Source organism: Mobula birostris, chromosome 14 (genome assembly GCF_030028105.1).
Source record: "Mobula birostris isolate sMobBir1 chromosome 14, sMobBir1.hap1, whole genome shotgun sequence".
Taxonomy (NCBI): Eukaryota; Metazoa; Chordata; class Chondrichthyes; order Myliobatiformes; family Myliobatidae; genus Mobula; species Mobula birostris.
This window is the reverse complement of record NC_092383.1, coordinates 84,511,179-84,532,411: the sequence shown is the minus strand read 5'-3', so window position 1 is coordinate 84,532,411 and position 21,233 is coordinate 84,511,179. Positions and strand designations below refer to the sequence as shown.

General features: G+C 42.1%; 1 protein-coding gene across 1 annotated transcript in view; it reads right to left on the bottom strand.

The window, feature by feature from the left end:
- Positions 1-18,185, bottom strand: part of golt1a (golgi transport 1A) — a 32,827-nt gene extending 14,642 nt beyond the window's left edge. Inside the window, exons 1-4 of the mRNA XM_072278789.1 lie at positions 18,161-18,185; positions 15,370-15,461; positions 8,440-8,618; positions 3,245-3,326 (exon numbers count right to left, since the gene is read on the bottom strand). Of these exons, the coding sequence (XP_072134890.1) occupies positions 3,245-3,326; positions 8,440-8,618; positions 15,370-15,461; positions 18,161-18,185 (378 nt within the window). The remainder of the gene's footprint in view (positions 1-3,244; positions 3,327-8,439; positions 8,619-15,369; positions 15,462-18,160) is intronic.
- Between the last annotated feature and the right edge of the window lie 3,048 nt (positions 18,186-21,233).

The following is a 21,233-nucleotide window of genomic DNA, read 5'->3' as shown; positions in this document are numbered from 1 at the left end:
AGGGAGTTGGGATATCTGCAGCTGTGTGCCAGGAGACCCGAAATCTTTGAGATCTTCAGACACAGGGCTCGAGAAAAGCGACATAACGGACTTTTAACATCATAAACCAGCGAGTTGTTTGTTATGTCTGCCCACTCACTGTAAAAACAGAGACACCTCTTTCTCCTTTATTAGGAACCTGTGGTATGTCGAATGCCGAGTGAAACGCGAAGCCTTTGGGTAACTACAAGTCTGTGTCTTTGTGATTGCTTTGCTCATGCTTGAGTGCCCGGTGTGGATGCCAATGCTTTTTTTTTGCCGGTGGGGGGAGGGGGGATTGTTGCTCGCTCCCGCTTGCATGCGGGAGGGAGGGAGCTGGGAAGGACTTTGGGGTTCTAACATTTAACTGTCATTCATTCTTTAGAGCATTCCTCTGTTTTACATGGATGGTTGCGAAGAAAAAGCATTTCAGGATGTATATTGTATGCATTTCTCTAACATTAAATTGTACCTTTGAACCTTTATTCCCACTCTTTGCCTCCTGCCAATCAGCCAATCAGCCACTGCTTTATCTATTCTAGAATCTTTCCAGTAATACTATGGGCTCTTAGCTTGTTAAGCAGCCTCATGTATGACACCTTGTCAAAGGTCTTCTGAAAATCCAAGTATACAACATCAACTGGTTCTCCTTTGTCTATCCTGCTTCTTATTTCTTCAAAGTATTCCAACAAATTTGTCAGGCAAGGTTTTCCCTTAAGAAAACCATGTTGGCTATAGCCCAGTTTATCATCTGCCTCCAAGTACCACAAAACCACGTCCCTAACAATCAAGTCCATCATCTTCCCAACCAGTCAGGTTAGACTAATTGGCTTATAGCTTCATTTCTTCTGCTTCTCTCCAGTCTTGAAGAGGGGAGTGACATTTGCAATTTTCCATTCCTCTAGAACCATGCCAGAATCAATTGATTCTTGAAAGACCATTACTAATACCTCCACAATTTCATCAACCACTTCTTTCAGAATCCTGGGATGCATACCATCTGGTCCAGATGATTTATCTTCCTTCAGACCTTTCATTTCCCCACGAACCTTCTCCCTAGTAATGGCAACTTCACACATTTCTGCCCCTAACACTTCCGTTCCTCCAGCATACTGCTAGTGTCTTCCATAGTCAAGACTGATAGAAAAGACTTATTCCGGTTGTCTGCCATTTCTTTGATCCCCTTTATTACCTCTCCAGCATCAATTTTCAGCGGTCCAATATCTACTATGGCTTCCTTTACATTTTATATATCTGAAGAAACTTTTGGTTTCCTTTGTAAGATAATTGGCTAGCTGACCTTCATGAGGCATCTTTTCTTTCTTAATGAATGTTTTAGTTGCCTTCTATTGGTTTTTAAAAGATTCCCAATCCACTAACCTCCTACTAATTTTTGCTCTATTATATGCTCTCTCTTTAGCTTTCATATTAGCTTTGACTTCTCTTATTAGCTGCGGTTGTGTCATCTTGCCTTTAGAATACTTCTTCCTCTTTGGGATGTATATATCCAGCACCTTCAGAATTGCTTCCAGAAATTCCAGCCATTGCTGCTCTGCCATCATCCCTACCAGTGTTCTTTTCCGATCAATATTGGCCAGCTCCTCTCTCATGCCTTTATTTCACTGTAATGCTGATACATCTGACTTTAGCTTCTCCTTCTCAAATTACAGCGTGAATTGCATCATAATATAATCACTTGTCCCTAAAGATTTCTTTACCATAAGCTCTCAAATCAACTGTGGTTCATTGCACAACACCCAGTCCAGAATAGCTGATTCCCTAGTGGGCTCAGTCACAAGCTGCTTTAAAAAGCCATCTCGTAGGCATTCTAGAAAATCCCTCTCTTGGGATTTAGCACCAACATGATTTTCCCAAACTGCCTGCATATTGAAATCCTGTTGTGATTTGTAGAGCACATCCTTACGACTGTTTGGGGATTGGGACAGAGCTCCCATCAGGGTCTTTTTACCCTTGCAGTTCCTTAGCTCTACCCAGAATGATTCAACACCTACCAACCTTATGCCACCTCTTTCTAATGATTTGATATGACTTTCTGTCAACAGAGACATGTCACCCCCTCTGCCTACCTGCCTGTCCTTTCAATACAATGTCTAAATCTAAATCTAAATCTAAATCCTTGGACATTAAGCTCCCAGCTATAATCTTCTTTCAGACATGATTCATTGATGCCTTCAAAGTCATACATACCAATCTGTAAATGTGCTACAAGCTCGTCTACCTTATTCTGTATAGTGTGCACATTTAAATATAGCACTTTCAGTCCTGTATTCACCCTTGTCAATTTAGTCTGTATTTTACATTGCGACTCCTCCTGTGTTTTTGCCCTCTCCTCAGCCTCTCCTTGCTGGCAGTCCCACTACACACTGCTTCTGTTTGTAAACCAACGACATCATCCTCAGCAGTACCACTCCAGTTCACACAAATTAGTTAAAATCCACCCAAAACAGCTCTAGCAAACCCCTGCCAAATTAGTTAAAACCCACCCAAACAGCTCTAGCAAACCTGCCCGCAAGGATACTGGCTCCTCTCGGGTTCAAGTGTAACTATCCCTTTTGTACAGGCCGTAGCTTCCCCAGAAAAGATCCTAATGACCCATGAACCTAAAGCCTTGCCTCCCATACCAGTTCATCAGCCACACATTCATCTGCCCAATCATCTTATCTTTTTACCCTCGCGCATGGCATCGGCAGCAATCCGGAGATTACTTCTCTGGAGGCTTTCTACCTCACTCCCTAAAATCTCTCTTCAGAACCTCCTCACCTTTCCTACCCCTCCTATCCACATGCCTATCCAAATTTTTCTTTAAAGTTGAAATCGAAACCATATCCTCCACTTCCATTGGTACACTGTTCCACATTCACTCCACTCTCTGAGTTCTCTCTCATGTCCCCCTTAAATATATTTCCTTTCATTCTTAACCCACAACCTCTAGATCTAGTCTCACCCAACCTCAGTGGAAAAAGCCTGTATGCATTTACTTTATCCATACCACTAATAATTTTGTATACCTCTATCAAATCTTCTCTCATTCTCCTATGTTCCAGGGAATAACGTCCTAACCTGTTCACCTTTCCATATAAGTCAGGTCATCAGGACCCAGCAACATCCTTGTATATGTTCATTTGGCTACTCCCATTCAATTTGCTTAAACAGTAACACTGGTTTTTAAGAAATAAATGTGAGAGGGAAAAGCTAAGTGCCTTACTGTGCTGAATCCAGGTACTGCAAAGATTAATCCAAGAGCTGGAATGCTGGAGAAGAATTCTGACACAAGTGGCAGTGTACTCCTGAAATACAGTTAAAAATTGAATTAATTTTAATACAGTTTGGACACATCTCTGCCTTTAAACAGATCTGCTGCTTTCTCATTCTCAATGGTTGGGCATCACTTTATTATACATGCTCAATTAACCTAAATAATTTAATAAGGTAACCATAGCGTTTGGAGCCACGTATAACCAAACCCAACTGATTTCTTTTGTTTTTAAACGCAAACAACAGGAATTCTGCAGATGCTGGAAATTCAAGCAACACACATCAAAGTTGCTGGTGAACGCAGCAGGCCAGGCAGCATCTGTAGGAAGAAGTGCAGTCGACGTTTCAGGCCGAGACCCTTCGTCGTCGACTGCACCTCTTCCTACAGATGCTGCCTGGCCTGCTGCGTTCACCAGCCACTTTGATGTGCGTTGCTTGATTTCTTTTGTTGAAGGTTATTGGTAAACCAGGAGAGATCAGAATCACATTTAGTATCACTGCATATGTTGTGAAGTTTGGTTTTTGCAGCATTAGTCTGTTTCTATAACTATAAATTATAACTATAAACTATAACTATAAATTACAATAAGAAATATATTTATAAACAAATAAAATTTAATTAAACAAGTAGTGCAAAAAGAGAGGAAAAGAATACTGAGGTAGTATTCATTGTCCATTCAGAAATTTGATGGCGTTGGAGAAGAAGCTGTTCCTGAAGCATTGAATGTGTGTCTTCAGGCCCCTGTACCTTCTCTCTGATAGAAACATAGAAAATAGGTGTAGGAGTAGGCCATTCGGCCCTTCAAGCCTGCACCGCCATTCAGTATGATCATGGCTGATCATCCAACTCAGAACCCTGTACCTGCCTTCTCTCCATACCCACTGATCCCTTCAGCCACAAGGGCCATATCTAACTCCCTCTTAAATATAACCAATGAACTGGCCTCAACTGTTTCCTGTGGCAGAGAATTCCACAGATTCACCACTCTCTGTGTGAAGAAGTTTTTCCTAATCTCGGTCCTAAAAGGCTTCCCCTTTATCCTCAAACTGTGACCCCTCGTTCTGGACTTCCCCAACATTGGGAACAATCTTTCTGCATCTAGCCTGTCCAGTCCCTTTAGGATTTTATACGTTTCAATAAGATCCCCCCTCAATCTTCTAAATTCCAACGAGTATAAGCCTAGCTGATCCAGTCTTTCATCATATGAAAGTCCTGCCATCCCAGGAATCAATCTGGTGAACCTTCTTTGTATTCCCTCTATGGCAAGAATGTCTTCCCTCAGATTAGGGGACCAAAACTGCACACAATACTCCAGGTGTGGTCTTACCAAGGCCTTGTACAACTGCAGTAGTACCTCCCTGCTCCTGCACTCGAATCCTCTCGCTATAAATGCCAGCATACCATTCGCCTTTTTCACCACCTGCTGTACCTGCATGCCCACTTTCAATGACTGGTGTATAATGACATCCAGGTCTCGTTGCACCCCCCCCCCGCCCTTTTCCTAATCGGCCACCATTCAGATAATAATCTGTTTTCCTGTTTTTGCCACCAAAATGGATAACCTCACATTTATCCACATTAAATTGCATCTGCCATGAATTTGCCCACCCACTTAACCTATCCAAGTCACCCTGCATCCTCTTCACAGCTAACACTGCCGCCAGCTTCATGTCATCGGCAAACTTGGAGATGCTACATTTAATTCCCTTGTCTAAGTCATTAATATATATTGTAAACAACTGGGATCCCAGCACTGAGCCTTGCGGTACCCCACTAGCCACTGCCTGCCATTCTGAAAAGGTCCCGTTTATTCCCACTCTTTGCTTCCTGCCTGCCAACCAATTCTCTATCCACATCAATAGCATACCCCCAATACCATGTGCTTTAAGTTTGCACACTAATCTCCTGTGTGGGACCTTGTCAAGAGCCTTTTGAAAATCCAAATATACCACATCCACTGGTTCTCCCCTATCCACTCTACTAGTTACATCCTCAAAAAATACTATGAGATTTGTCAGACATGATTTTCCTTTCACAAATCCATGCTGACTTTGTCTGATGATTTCACCGCTTTCCAAATGTGCTGTTATCACATCTTTGATAACTGACTCTAGCATTTTCCCCACCACCGATGTTAGGCTAACCGGTCTATAATTCCCCGGTTTCTCTCCCCCTCCTTTTTTAAAAAACACGGTTACATTAGCCACCCTCCAATCCTCAGGAACTAGTCCAGAATCTAAAGAGTTTTGAAAAATTATCACTAATGTATCCACTATTTCTTGGGCTACTTCCTTAAGCACTCTGGGATGCATCTGGCCCTGGGGATTTATCTGCCTTTAATCCTTTCAATTTACCTAACACCACTTCCCTACTAACGTGTATTTCCCTCAGTTCCTCCATCTCACTAGACCCTCGGTCCCCTACTATTTCCGGAAGATTACTTATGTCCTCCTTAGAGAAGACAGAACCAAAGTAGTTATTCAATTGTTCTGCTCTGTCCTTGTTCCCCATAATCAATTCACCTGTTTCTGTCTGTAAGGGACCTACATTTGTCTTAACCAATCTTTTTCTTTTCACATATCTATAAAAGCTTTTACAGTCAGTTTTTATGTTCCCTCAACACACATCAAAGTTGCTGGTGAACGCAGCAGGCCAGGCAGCATCTCTAGGAAGAGGAGCAGTCGACGTTTCAGGCCGAGACCCTTCGTCAGGACAAAGGAATTAAATGATACTTAAATGATACTTAAATCATTTGCCAGTCTATCTTAGCTAATTCACGTCTCATACCTTCAAAGTTACCCTTCTTTAAGTTCAGAACCTTTGTTTCTGAATTAATTATGTCACTCTCCATCTTAATGAAGAATTCCACCATATTATGGCCACTCTTACCCAAGGGGCCTCTCACGATAAGATTGCTAATTAACCCTTCCTCATTGCTCAATACCCAATCTAGAATGGCCTGCTCTCTAGTTAGTTCCTCGACATGTTTGTTCAAAAAACCATCCCGTAAACATTCCAAGAAATCCTCTTCCTCAGCACCCTTACCAATTTGGTTCACCCAATCTATATGTAGATTGAAGTCACCCGTTATAACTGCTGTTCCTTTATTGCACACATTTCTAATTTCCTGTTTAATGCCATCCCCAACCTCACTACTACTGTTAGGTGCCCTGTACACAACTCCCACTAGCGCTTTCTGCCCCTTAGTGTTATGTAGCTCTACCCATATCGATTCCACATCCTCCCGGCTAATATCCTTCCTTTCTATTGCGTTAATCTCCTCTCTAACCAGCAATGCTACCCCACCTCCTTTTCTTTCATGTCTATCCCTCCTGAATATTGAATATCTCTGAATGTTGAGCTCCCATCCTTGGTCACCCTGGAGCCATGTCTCTGTGATCCCAACTATATCATATTCATTAATAACAATCTGTACTTTTAATTCAACCACGTTATTATGAATGCTCCTTGTATTGACACACAAAGCCTTCAGGCTTGCTTTTACAACACTCTTGGCCCTTATACAATTATGTTGAAAAGTGGCCCTTTTTGATTTTTGCCCTGGATTTGCTGGCCTGCCACTTTTACTTTTCACCTTACTACTTTTTGCTTCTACCCTCATTTTACACCCATCTGTCTCTCTGCACTTGTTCCCATCCCTCTGTTGTGAACTAACCTCCTCTCGCCTAGCCTCTTTAATTTGATTCCCACCCCCCCAATCATTCTAGTTTAAAGTCACCTCAGTAGCCCTCGCTAATCTCCCCGCCAGGATATTGGTCCCCCTAGGATTCGTTGCTGGTGGCAATGAGAAGGAATCATGTCCTGGGTGATGGGGTCCTTGATGATAAATGCCGCCTTTCTGAGGTATCGCCTTTTGAAGGTGTCCTGGATGCTGTGGAGGCTACTGCTTATGATGGAGCTGGCGGGAGGTCACAACTTTCTGTAGCTTTTTCCGATCCTGTGCAGTGGCCACTCCATATCGGACAGTGATGCAACCAGGTAGAATGCTCTCCGTGGTAGATCTGCAGAAATTTGCAAATGTCTTTGGTGACATACAAATTCTCCTCAAACTCCTAATGAAATATTGCTGCTGTTATGCCTTCTTTGTAATTGCATCAATATGATAGATCCTCAGAGACGTTGACACCTTGGAACTTGAAACTGCTCACCTTGTGTGGTTTTGCAACACACAAGGATATCATTTATTCCTATTGACTGAAGTTGCTGATATGCTCATTTCATTTCAACCTCATTAAAATTCACAGTGTGCCATAGCTGAGGTTTGAACCAAAGTACTTTATGGATTATTACACAGAGGTCTAGCTCACCAGATCCACAATAAATGCTGTGCATTGCACATCAAATATATCTACTTATGCAGACCCAGGTAGTATGAAATATTAAGCCTACATATAGAGTACTCACCTCCACAAATATCTATCTGAATAAGGCTTATGCTAAAAGTAAAAATTTGGTCCTGATTTAGTTGGAACATTTCAGTGAAGCACTTAGATATTAACCCATTTAATTAAAAATAGACAACGAAGTAGAGAAAAGTATTAGATTAAATATGTTGGATTAGTTGCTGAAAGCTAACTGGAGAGAAAAGTAAAGTTCACAGATCAAAGTAACTTTATTATCAAAGTGCAGAGATGTCACCCTGAGATTCATTTTCTTACAGGCCTTCACAGTAAAACAAAAAATACAAAAGAATCAATGAAAAATTACACACAAAGACTGACAAGCAACCAATACGCAAAAGAAGACAAACAGTGCATGCATAAATAAACAAACAAACAAATGAATAGATAAATATTGAGACCATGAGTCATAGAGTATTTGGAAGTAAGTCCATTGGTTGTGGAATCAGTTCAGTGTTGAGGTGAGTAAAATTATCCATGCTGGTTTGGGGTGTAATAGATTAAAGGGCAGACAAATTACAACATCAATTACTAGAACTATCCAACAACCTACAGCCATTCAGAGTGGATGAAGGGAGTCCATCCAGTCTCTTCCTTGTGTTCCATGGCCATCCGGTAGGAGAAGGGGCAGTGGGAGAAGGGGTGGAGTCATCATTGTGACCTTGAACTCTGGGACATTAATAAGTCTGGACAACCCAAGAATTTCTAACAGAAGTCGCTTACTTGAAGAGTAGGAAAAGTCCATAGCTTTCACAAAGCATGCCGATTCCAGGCCACCTGAACAGGACCAGCAGGATCCCACCCAGAAAGAAAACTGATCCTTTCAGCTTCTGCCTCTGGTAGAAGAACCGGAAGGTGTTCTGCAGCCCGGTGATGAAGGGAAGGCCGGAAATGAAGAGAATCTGAAAGGGAGGAGAAGAAAACCAAAGGTCAATAATGGTACATCATGATCCACCACACTTAAGGAAAGACAGGAAGGCTTTGAAAAGAGTGTGACGGGGATTTATTGACATAGAGTCAAGGAATCATAGAACTGATAAGGCATGAATGGAGATCAGTCAACCCATCAAGTCTAAGAAAAATCCTTTCACAATCTACTTCTTCGGTTCTATATCCAGATCTCCACAAAGCATTGTTACTGTGGTGTTAACCCAATTCCCTTTGGATAAATTGATAGATCATATAGGGATTGCAGTTCCACGGATTGAGTGGACTATAGCCAATGCACTGAGAACAGAAAAGACTAATTAGATCTGGTAACCATGTAAGGTTCTAACAGTAAATAAAGAGAAATGATGGAAACACTCCGCAGGTCAGCTGGCATCTGTCGAAAAAGAAACAGGGTTAATGTTGACTGGGAAAGTAAGAAAACAAGTGAGCTTTAAGTTGGAGAGAGGGAGGTGGTTGCAGAGAGGGCAAAGGGTATGTTTCTGAAAGGGCGAGGCTTGAATTGCTCAAGTGACTTTTATGCTCGTGGTGTCATCTGGTTAATGGATCAATGAGAGTAGTTTGAGAGAGAAAAATCATTCAAAGGGACATATTAAAACTGTACTGAAAACTGAAACCAAAGGAGATTGCAGGAAATGGCCAGTGGATCAGGAGCAGCAAAACTGAGTTAATATTATCCAGGAGGGATTGTTCTCCCAGCAGTAGGGAAAAAGGAGGAATATTTTCCATTGGCTAAGGAGTTGGCAGTTAGAGCAGATACATTTAAGGAGACCTACAAAAGAGTCAGAGTCAGTATGAGGAACACCTCAGTGGAACTATCCTAGGCCCAACCTATTGACACAAAGAAGGTAAGCCAGCCTTCATTAGAGGTTTAAGGAGATCTGGTATGTCACCGAAGATTTCAGAAAACCACACAGATGTATCTGGAGACCATCCCGGTATGGAGGTTCCAGTGCTCAGGATCAAAAGAGGTTGCAGAAAGTTGTAGGCTCAGCTAACTCTATCATGGGTGCCAGCCTTCCCACCATCAGGGAAACTTTCAACAAGCCATGCCTCAAGAAAGCAGCACCCATCATTAAAGACCCAGGACATGCCCTCTTCTCATTACTACCATCAGGAAGGAGGAACAGGAGCCTGAAGACACATAGTCAGTGCTTTAGGAGCAGCTATTCCACCCCTGTCATCAGATTTCTGAACGGTCCACAAACCCATGAACGCTACCTCACTATTCCACTTTTGCGCTATTTATTTTTTATGTATCTTAACGTATCATTTCTTTATGTCTTGCACTATGCTGAAACAAAACAATAAATGTCACGATATATATCAGTGAGGATATACCAGACTCTGATTCTGTTTCTGAGGTATGAGAGACGAGGATTTGTTAAGGAGGTTGAGAAAGTGACTGTGAATATGGATGAAAAGAGAGGGTTATAGCGTCTCACAGCAGTGCAGCATTCTGGCCTCCACCAGAGTACTAGACCAGCACAGTCACCACACACATGGCCAATGGGGGCTGGCCTATGGAGCACAAACCTACACTCAGAATTAGTTGTTTTTCTCTAAGCTTGTCGGCTTGGTTCAGGGGACAAAGAGGGGAGTTAGCAGTCAGGTGGGGATATGGGGGCAGGGACGTGAGCGAATTAGAGTTCAGATTAGGATGTAGGGAGAGGGATGTGGAGGAGTTAGAGGTCAGGCCAGAGTCTAGGCCTCCATTCTGCACTCTGTGTTCGAAGGTCAGCGACGTGCTCAGGGGATGAAAGGCATCGACAGTCCAGGCCTCCACTCCTTGCTTGAAGGTCAGCGACGTGGAAGGGTGAAGAAGGATATCCGTAGATGTCAGGCTGTCTCGGGTAGGAGAGTCCTGCGATCGGAAGTCCATGCTGGCTGGAGCACAAGGGCTGATGAGTCAGCGAGCCCAGAGTTTGGGGTCCCATCATCAGCTGGATTGGGGATCGATACCGAATATCGAAGTTCAAAGGTCGATTAGAAGTCCAGAAGCCGAATGCCAATGGCCAAGGCCTGGAGTCTGGAGACTTGAGGCCTGTACTGGAGTTGGAGGACTATTCATATGTGTTGGTGGGTGGGAGGGAGAAAAGTTTTCTGTTGTTATTTGTAGCTTACGGTGCTTTGTGTTGTTCTGCCGAGCATTGTGGGCTTGCTTATGTTGGAGCTGGAATCTGTGGCAATACTTGCAGGCTGCCCCAGCAGATCCCTGGGTTGTATTGGTTGTTAAGATTAATGACACATTTCACTGTACATTTCGATGTACGTGCGATAAATAAATGAATCTGAATCTGAAACCTGCTCTCCTCTCTCAGGAAGACCATTTCTGTCCTTGCCACTGCTTGTCAGCTTCAATGAATTAAACCCAGGCCTATGTGTCTTATCCCAGTCTGTGGATTTTGGATTCAAGATCCACTCCAAAAATTTGAGCAGAGAAATATCAGTTGACCCTACAGGGAAACACAGAGGGAGTGCTGCTGCATTGTCAGAGATGCCACCTTTCAAACACTTTGTGAATGAGGTCCTGACTACCCATAAGACCACAGACATAGAAGCAGAATTAGGCCATTCAGCCCATTGAATCTGCTCGCCATTCAATCATGTCTACATTTTTCTCAACCCCATTCCCCCACTTTCTCCCAGTAGCCCTTAACTCCCTCACCAATCAAGAACCTATCAATCTCCACTTTAACCACACCCAGTTACCTGACCTCCACCTTCCAGGAGTATTAAAATGTCCCTTGGAAGTTGTTGTGTATTTAATATTTCAGTAATTTGTAAATATACTGTTTGATTAAACATTCTTCGTTTACATAATTCATTATGGGTTATATGTAGACTTTGGGCCTACTCTGGGGTTTGGACCGAAGGACTTATTTTTGGTTCGGAATGCTGCTGTTCGCTTCAATTGTTTGCATGATTTGTAATGTTTTCTTTCTTTCTCTTGCGCATCGAGTGTTAGTCTTCTATTTTTATTTTTATTCTATTTTTCCTTGAATCGGGCTATTTCAGGTTTCTTGATTTGCGGCTACCTGTGAGCAAGCAAATCTGAAGGTTGTATAATTTATACATTCTCTGATGACAGCTTAATCTTGAATGTAAGTATGTGAATGGCATACACCATAATGGTTGGATGAGTTGTTCTCCAATCTCGGCAATTTACTTGCAAACATTTTGTCACCATGTGAGGAGACATCATCAGTACGCTGTTAATCCTCCAAATGCTTGGCCCTTATGTACTTATCAACTAGCTGATTGGTCATCATTATGGAAACTCAATTGTGATATAGGGAGGAAGTCTCAAAGCTGATTGGTTGTGTGGCGAACTTTGAATGTTACAGTCTGGAGTTCTGTCCGCATTGGCTCATAAATAGGATTGAGGTCTACACGTTTGTTTACAGAGCTGTTCGTGGAAAACCATGCTTCTAGGAATTCACTTGCATGCTGCGTGTTTGCTTGCGCTATGACTTTCACGAATGCCTAGTTAAATTTGTGCCCCTCTCGATCTTCAAGGGTAGAGACTAGGGTGAGTTGGTCATGCTGCTTGACAGGCGGTTGATGTTCAATAGATCCTTCTGGATAGTTTTCTGCCAACTTGGCCGACATAATATTTGTTTCCATGTCGTACGTACACACGCCACTGAAGAGAAACTAGCGGGCACAAGTTACCCCGGGCTCTCGCTTTTTCTTTCCATGAGTTTTTGGAGTTACAAAATATAACAGAGGCATTTTGAAAAAGAACTGAGTACATCCCTATCACTACTCCTCCATCATCCAGATTAAGAGGTCACATCAGTGAGCAATGCACACCATCCAGTGTCATCTTTTGGTAGTGCACTATTCGTAGGAAGCAAGCATCTCAGAGTCAGAGGTTGTTTTCAGGATGGCAGAACTGCCCACACAGGCAAGTAAGCGGCTGTGAATTAAAATTCTAGCACGACTCACTAGAGAGTCACAGAAAATGACAAGGAGTATGTTATTTGAAGAAGGAACGAGTAGTGTCAGCAAAACGCAATGATTATCAGACTGTCTCTTGCTGAATCAGAATCAGGGTTATGATCACTAACATATGTCATGAACTGTGTTATTTTGCGGCAGCAGTACAGTGCAAGACATGAAAAAAAATTACTATCATTTCTGATAAGAAATAACTAAATAGTGGGAAAGAGGAACAGTGAGGTACTGTTCATAGGCTCATAGACCATTCAGAAATCTGATGTGCATGATAACAAGAGACTATTTCATGATGAAATGCTCACTGATATTCTGAAAGGCATATCGAGGGCTCTATAAAACTCCAGGCTCTGAACTCTTTGGGGTGATCCTCCAAGGTCACACACAAACTCCTCTGCTGGAAGGTCGCAGGTTTCCTCTTTCCTTTCTGCCACCTCTGGGCAGGTAAGACTGCACAGCAGCACAACGGCACACTGGGGCAGATGGAAGGCAGTCACTAAGAGGACGTATAGGGGTGGTGAGCTTCTTGTTGTGTGCAATAGGAATAATATCTCTTTATAGCTTTTGTCTGGATGTTCACATCCTGGTGGCTTGTATTTTATTTTCAGTCTGTGGCCAATAGAACAATGGAGACACTAAATAGAACGTAGAGCAGTACAGCACAGTACAGGCCCTTCGGCTCATGATGTTGTACCAACCTTTTAACCCACCTCAAGACCAATCTAACCCTTCCCTCCAACATAGCCCTCCATTTATCTTTCATGTCTCTATTTAAGAGTCTGTTAAATGTCCCTGATGTATCTGCCTCTACCACCTCCACACCAGTATGTACCATGCACTTCCCACTCTCTGGGTGAAAACCTACCTCTGATATCTCCCCTCCCTTTATTTTTCTCATATATCCTCTCATATTAGCTGGTGCCATGCTAGGAAATAGGTGCTGGTTATCCACTCCATGCCTTTTGTCATCTGATATAAGAACCTCCAGCTCACAAGAAGAAGGAGAAGGAGTATAGGGGATGGTATTCCAAATCTCATGCACTGGGAACACACGGAGGTCCTGCATAAACAGGGGAAGGAACACCCCATCCACAAATAACCACTCTCCTATCTGTTAACCACCTCTTGCCCCATCTGTGGAGATGTCACAAATCCAACATTGTCCTCATTAATGCACAAAACTAGGTAGAAAACTAGGTAAACAAGGTCAAAAAAGTACAAGAGAAAATTTACAAGGATGTTGCTGGATCTGCAGGACCTGAGCTATAAGGAAAGATTGAATGGGTTAGGACTGTATTCTTTGTAATGTAGAAGATTGAGAGGAGATTTGATAGAAGTGTACAAAATTATGAGGGGTATAGATAGGGTAAATGCAAGGAGGCTTTTTCCATTGAGGTTGAGTGTGACTACAACCAGGGGTCATGGAGTAAGGGTGAAAGGTGAGAAGATTAAAGGGAACATGAGGGGAAACTTCTTCGCTCAGAGGGTTGTGAGCGTGTGGTATGGGCTGCCAGCACGAACAGTGTATGCAAGCTCAATTTCAATGTTTGAGAAGTTTGGATAGGTACATGGATGTTGTATGAAGGGCTATGGACTCAGAGGGAGAAGGCAGTTTAAATGGTTTCAGCATGGACTAGATGGCCCAAGGGGCCTGTTTCTGTGCTGTACTCCTCTATGACTACAAGTCTAGAAGCAAATCATCCTGGACCTCAAGTGAGTGCCCTGTAAGAGAAGGTGTTGAGGCCAAGCCCCACTTAACCATGATCTCAGTGATAAATGGAACAGGCTCACGGAGGCAGCAGAGCTATTCCTGCTCTGGGTTCCTATGTTCATTGAGTTACAGAGCACCACATCACCCAAACAGGCACTTTGGCCCATCTACTCCATGCCAAACCGTTACTCTGCCTAGTTCCATCAACCTCGCCTGGACCATCGCCCTCCCATCCATGTACTTATCCAGAATTCTCTTAAATGTTGCGATCAAACCCGCATCCACCAACTCATTCAGCTCTGCTGTCACAAGGATCCTTAGAGAAAATCTTCCCTTCCAAATGCAATAAGCATACACAATACTTCATCTCTGTGTGACAGGAGAATACACATCACAGCACAATAGTCTCTGTTTTATTATTTTGTACATTATTTTAAGTATCCGTTAGTCTCATGAGACCATGGATTTGCGCCTTGGAAGGTTTCCAGGGCTCAGGTCTGGGCAAGGTTGTATGGAAGACCGGCAGTTGCCCATGCTGCAAGTCTCCCCTCTCCACGCCACCGATGTTGTCCAAGGGAAGGGCACTAGGGCCGATACAGCTTGGCAATGGTGTCGTCGCAGAGCAATGTGTAGTTAAGTGCCTTGCTCAAGGACACAACACGCTCCCTCAGCTGAGGCTCGAACTAGCGACCTTCAGATCACTAGGCCGACGCCTTAATGACTTGGCCACGTGCCAACACCTGTACATTATTATTGCACACTATTGCACATTGGTAAATTATTATTGTGTATATTATTATTCTGTACTTTAATATTAGTTAAGTCTGCATACAGTTAAGTGTGTTTTTAAATGTTGCTGCTGTAATGAAAGAATTTCCTACTCGAGATCAATAAAGAACTTATTATTATTATTTGTTGTACACTCCTCTTTAACTTATTCAGTTATCCTTTACTGTCAAGATTCTTTAATGAACCATCAACTCTTCTAAACTGCTTGCAGCTGATTATCCATTTTATACATGGAGAATACTCACATTTCCGAATCCGAGAAGCACTCTGTCAAAATACAAGAGGATCCCAAACAGGAGGAAAAACACACCGAATCCCATCAATCCCACTCCGATCCCTACAACAAGATCACATCTATTTGAAAAGCTATTCCCATGTCATTAAAAATCCATAGGTATGTGGTCTAGTTTCAAACAGAAAAAAACTAATCTGCTCTCTGTTGTCAGTGGGTGTTTCACCCTCAACAGGTCCTAGGTCCTGGTTTACCTTCATTGGAAACACCATAGTAAATGCAACGAGACTTACGAAACAAATCACCCTAAATACTAAACAGATGACAGCATTACAATGGACGGGTGTTTAGGGAACATGGCCATTTATATGTCAGAAGAAATGATTACTTAAGCCTGATTTTTCTGCTTGCTACTGCATTAGGGCCCAATAATAATGGAGAACCGTAATGTGACAAAGGAAAAGCTCCTTAACTATTTTATCACAAATTCGATCTATCTACGGACTATACGATTAGAAGCACGTTAAGCTTGCCCTGCCTTTCAATGTTTGTGGTGGATTCTAAGCAAGTTCATTGTTTTGCCTTATCCTATATACTGTAATTTCTCTGATATACGGAATTCAATTGAACTCGTCTTTGAATACACACTATAACAGAGAACCCACAGTCCTCTAGGGCACAATTTTACACATTCATAATGATCTGAGGGAAGATCTCTTCTCACTTCTGTCTTAATGACTAATTCCTGGGTCTGTGACCTTCCCTAAATTATTCAGGTGGGGGAAGCAGCCCCCATACAAGCATAGTTATTGTTTGTGTGTTCCTTTAATAATATTTAGTCTCTCTTTTCTAGTTGAAGGAAAAACTGATTGAAAAGTGTGCACTGCTATGAGCGTCAAATTCCAATTTGCTCATGCAATGAATATCGCAATTCAAAGTGAAGCCAGATTCTGTCATGTTGCATGCATTAGCAACTGCAAACAGTGTTCTTCATTGTGTTGAATGGTTTAGCCGGCATTATCTGCTAATCTATGAAAAAATTCCAGTGGCTGGAGATTTATATAAGTTTGCATTACCACCTACAGTCTGCTGTAAGTCTAAACATGTGCTATTCTGCAAGAAATTAGACCAAGGTGTCCTGGAAACTCCCAGGACAATTTGATCTTCATTACACAGAGCTAGACTGCAACCCCACTATGTTCTTTGACCACTCCATTCAGTCTTCTCTGTACCTCAATTTCAAGCTCCCAACTTCATTCTTGATCCTCACTTGTGCCTCTGGCATTCTGATTGGTTGAGGTCCATGACCAAAGGACACAGCCTCACAATAGGAGGTGTCCATTTAGAATGGAGATGAGGAGGAACTTCTTTCACCAGAGGTTGGTGAATCTGTGGAATTCATTGCATGGATGGTTGTGAAGGCCAAGTCATAGTGTATATTTAAAGCAGAGGTTGATAGGTTCTTGGTTAGTCAGGGCATTGAAGGTCACGGGGAAAAGGCAGGAGAACGAAGTTGTGGGGGAATATATATCAACCACAATGGAATGGTGGAGCAGACTCGATGGGCCAAATATCTTGATTCTGCTCCTATGTCTTATGGTATTTATCAAGTCAAGTCAAGTTAAGTCACTTTTTATTGTCATTTTGACCATAACTGCTGGTACAGTACACAGTAAAAATGAGACAACGTTTTTCAGGACCATGGTGCTACATAGTCATAGTCATAGTCATACTTTATTGATCACGGGGGAAATTGGTTTTCGTTACAGTTGTACCATAAATAATAAATAGTAATAAAACCATAAATAAATAGTAATATGTAAATTATGCCAGTAAATTATGAGATAAGTCCAGGACCAGCCTATTGGCTCAGGGTGTCTGACCCTCCAAGGGATGAGTTGTAAAGTATGATGGCCACAGGCAGGAATGACTTCCTATGACGTTCTGTGTTGCATCTCGGTGGAATGAGTCTCTGGCTGAATGTACTCCTGTGCCCACCCAGTACATTATGTAGTGGATGGGAGACATTGACCAAGATGGCATGCAACTTAGACAGCATCCTCTTTTCAGACACCACCGTCAGAGAGTCCAGTTCAATACAAAACAATACAAAAACTACACTGAACTACGTATCATTTCTTGTCAGAGTCACCTTACCTACAGATGCTCCTGTACCTAGTGTCACTTTATATACATACATACGATCAATCTTATGCACTGTATATAAGCTAAGGTATATAAATTTTTATATTTATTGCTTTTTTAAATTATTGTGTTCTTTATCATATTTTGCTTTCTTTTGTTGCAGCATCAGATCCAGAGTAGCAATTATTTTCTTTTCCTTTACACTTGTGTCTGGAAAGGCCATTAAACAATCTTGAGTCTGAATTTTGAATGACAATAGAAAAATCTTTGATCAAGCCACTTTCATAGCTCTCATTGCCCCGAGTGAAGCACTGACTCAGTATGTTAAAGTTCTGAAGTGCATTAAACCTAGCATGCTGCGAAACACCTCCCAGAAAATGTGGGAGAGAGGAAAGAAAGATTTTAAATCCAGTTCTATATAATTCATTACTGATAGTCAGTGAAGCAAAAAGTAAGGATGCAATTACTTGCAGGAAGTAGAAACAACAACCTGTTTGCATGTCAGCGAATTCCCCCTGAAGTTTCCTTTAGGTGACTGACAGCTGATTCAACTCAGTTTACAAATTAATAGATCTGTAAATATTCACTGATTTACTGAACCAGAACCATTCACATCACACCTTGCGTGTGTCACCCACCCTTCCAATGCTATTACTTACTCTGTGTGTCTGTTAAAGAAATCATTCTCTTTCAATGCACTTTCTTCAAAAAGTAATATTCATTCAGAATTTTTTCTGCCTCCCAGTGCGTCGTTGCAGAAGGTGACCCTTGCTCCAGCTATTAGTCCAATTTATTGTGGGAATAGCTACTGAGTAATCACAACCCAAGGGAGTGTGGCAAAGTCCACTCCATTATCCCACATAAAAAACAATTATCCTTTGTCGTCAGAATTTGTAATCTTAATTCTGGCATCTAGCTAGAGCACAAAGTACGTTTTCTTTCAATTTCCTTATCCCTATCTGTTCATCAAATTATATTAGTGAGGACCAAGGGAACCATCTCAGTTATGTTTTGAGAAAGAGGATGAGAGCAGAAGTGAGGGAAATGACAGAAATGCAACGACAGGAGGATGGACACCCAGAGACTTTTTTCTTCATTGTGGAAATGGCGAATACGAGGGTGCTTAGTTTTGAAGTGTTTAGAGGATAGTATGGGCTGGAATGTCAGAGGTACACAGAGAGAGACATGTGCAAGGAATGCACTGACTGAGGTGGTGGTGGAGGTAGCTTCATTGGGGACACTTAGGCGACTCTTGACATGGATGAAGGAAAAATGGAGAGATATGTGAGAGGGACTTACTTACCTAAGCGCATCACCTCTGCTGGGGTATAGGTCACTGAGAGCAGCTCACCAGAGCCCTCTGTCCTGGGCCAGTCTTTCAAGCTGTCCTCAGGTGTAGCCCATCGTTGACAATTCTTCCTCTCCCAGGGGTGAGATCTTTGGAGCTTCTTGTTTCTGTAGCACTGGGTTTTTACGGGAAAGGATTGCTACTCCCATGCCCAACCCTCCTCCTCTTGCAGCCAGGCGTGAGTCTGTCCATGTCGGAGGGAAGCATTAGGTTAATCTTGGAGGAGGGTGTAAGGTCGTTGTAACATTGTGGGCTGAGGGCCTGTACTGTGCTGTGCTGTTCTATGTTCTAGAAAGCATTTAACTCTATTTGTCTCAATCACATACAGCGGTGGTTATTTCCACAAGAAAGATATGATGGATAAGCTGGGAAGTAACAAAGGTTTATAACACCATAGTTGTTCTGTTACTAGACTTAACAGTTAGACATTGGTCAGGAGTTTAAAACCCATCATGGCATCCAGAATTCAAGTTCACACAATGAAATTTATTTATTACACAGCAGCATTCATGTTTTTGTTGTAACTCCTCCAGCATCTGCAGAGAGAGAAACAGAGATGATGGTTCAGTTTCAACAAACGATCTGCTGGAGGATCTCATTAGGTTAAGCAGCACTTGTAAAGGAATTGTCAATGTTTCAGGGATCAAATGCTTGCATCAATTCATCCCTCCCTCCATCCCACCCCCACAGATGCATTTCATTTTTAAAATCTTTTTATTGATATATAATCTTCTACAGCCATAAAATACAGAAGTTCAGCAAATTAGTATATATATAATTAATAAAGCTGAAAAAAACATATATACTGATGAAAAAAAATTTTATATAAGAAAAAGAAGGAAAAAAGAGAATCCCAACTAACTGAAAAAAAAACCCCACTAACTACAAAACAAAACAAAAGAAAAAAAACCATTAAGAACCAACTCCCGGAGCAATACGTCTTACAATCATTTATATATATGAGATGAAAAAGAAAACAACAACGGCCAACTCACATTTATATAACATAAAATTGGAAGGAAACCATATAAATTAATTCAAATTAAATGATAATATTTGGCAAAAGAGCCCCCACAGATGCTGTACAACCCACTGAGACGCTACAGCAGATTGTTTGTTGCTCCAGATTCGAGCATCTGAAGTCTGTGTCTTTAATTTAGGAACGTCGACTCAGATCACCAGAGGCCTGCGTCAGGCATTTTCATGCCTTACAAGGCGGAGATTGGAAGTCTGTGTGGGGCGCCACTCCTCGCACAGACTAGAGCAATGTGTGGTTAAGTGCCTTGCTCAAGGGCACAAACACACTGCCACAGCTGAGGCTCGAACTAGTGACCTTCAAATCAGTAGACGAACGCCTTATCCACTTGGCCACGTGCCCAACACAAATTTAATTTAGAATTAGGTTTATTATCAGTGACATGTACATCTCTCCCTTCCATCGGAAGGATCAACGTGAGCTGCTGCCGTAAGAAGACAACATCCATCATCAGAGGTCATCATTTGGGCCAGGCCATCTTCTCACAGTTATCATCAGGCAGGAGGTACAGAAGTTTGAAGTCCAGCACCACCAGGTTCAAGAACGGCTATGTCCCTTCTGGTCGTTTTTTGAACCAACCCTAATCATTCCCTTAGTATAACAACCACACAACGAATGATTATTTTTGTTCTAATTGCATTCTTTTCTTATATAATTTTGTATAATTTATGTTTATGTTTTTTTCTTGTGAATGTCATGTATCTGGCATTATGTGCCTGTGATGCTGCTGCAAGTTCTTTGTTGCATCTATGTCTACATGTACTTGTGCTTACGACAATAAACTCAACTTCCACTTTGACTTTGAATGTGGAGGCTGGTGGAAGGGAAGATTTAGGACAAGAGGAACCATGTAACCACTTTATTCCGGTGAGAAGATGTCATCATCAGAACAAATACTACTGAGCTTAAGAAATTGAGGAAATTTCTACCTTTGATGAAGGAAACATCAGCTCTTTTTCTCTCTCTGTAGATGCTGATTGACCCACTGGATATTTCAGCTCTATTTCACTCTCCACATATGCTCTTTGAGCCACTGAGTATTTCAGAAAGGCATTTGGACAGGTATTTCAACTGAAAAGGTGTTAATGCAGCTAATGGGCCTAATGCAGGCAAGTGGAATTACTGTAGATAGGTAAGTTAGGTATCATCATTGCCATGGACAAGGTGGGCACAAAGGGCCCATTTCTGTGCTGTACAATTCTATGATTTCCACCACGTACTGTAGTCTTTGCTTTTTGATTAACCGGTATGACTTTAGCTGCTGAATCCTTCCCACCACTGGAAGAGGGCCTTTAATTTGGAAGTGCCAAAGATACTTAGCCAGGTTCATTCACATTACAGTAACCAC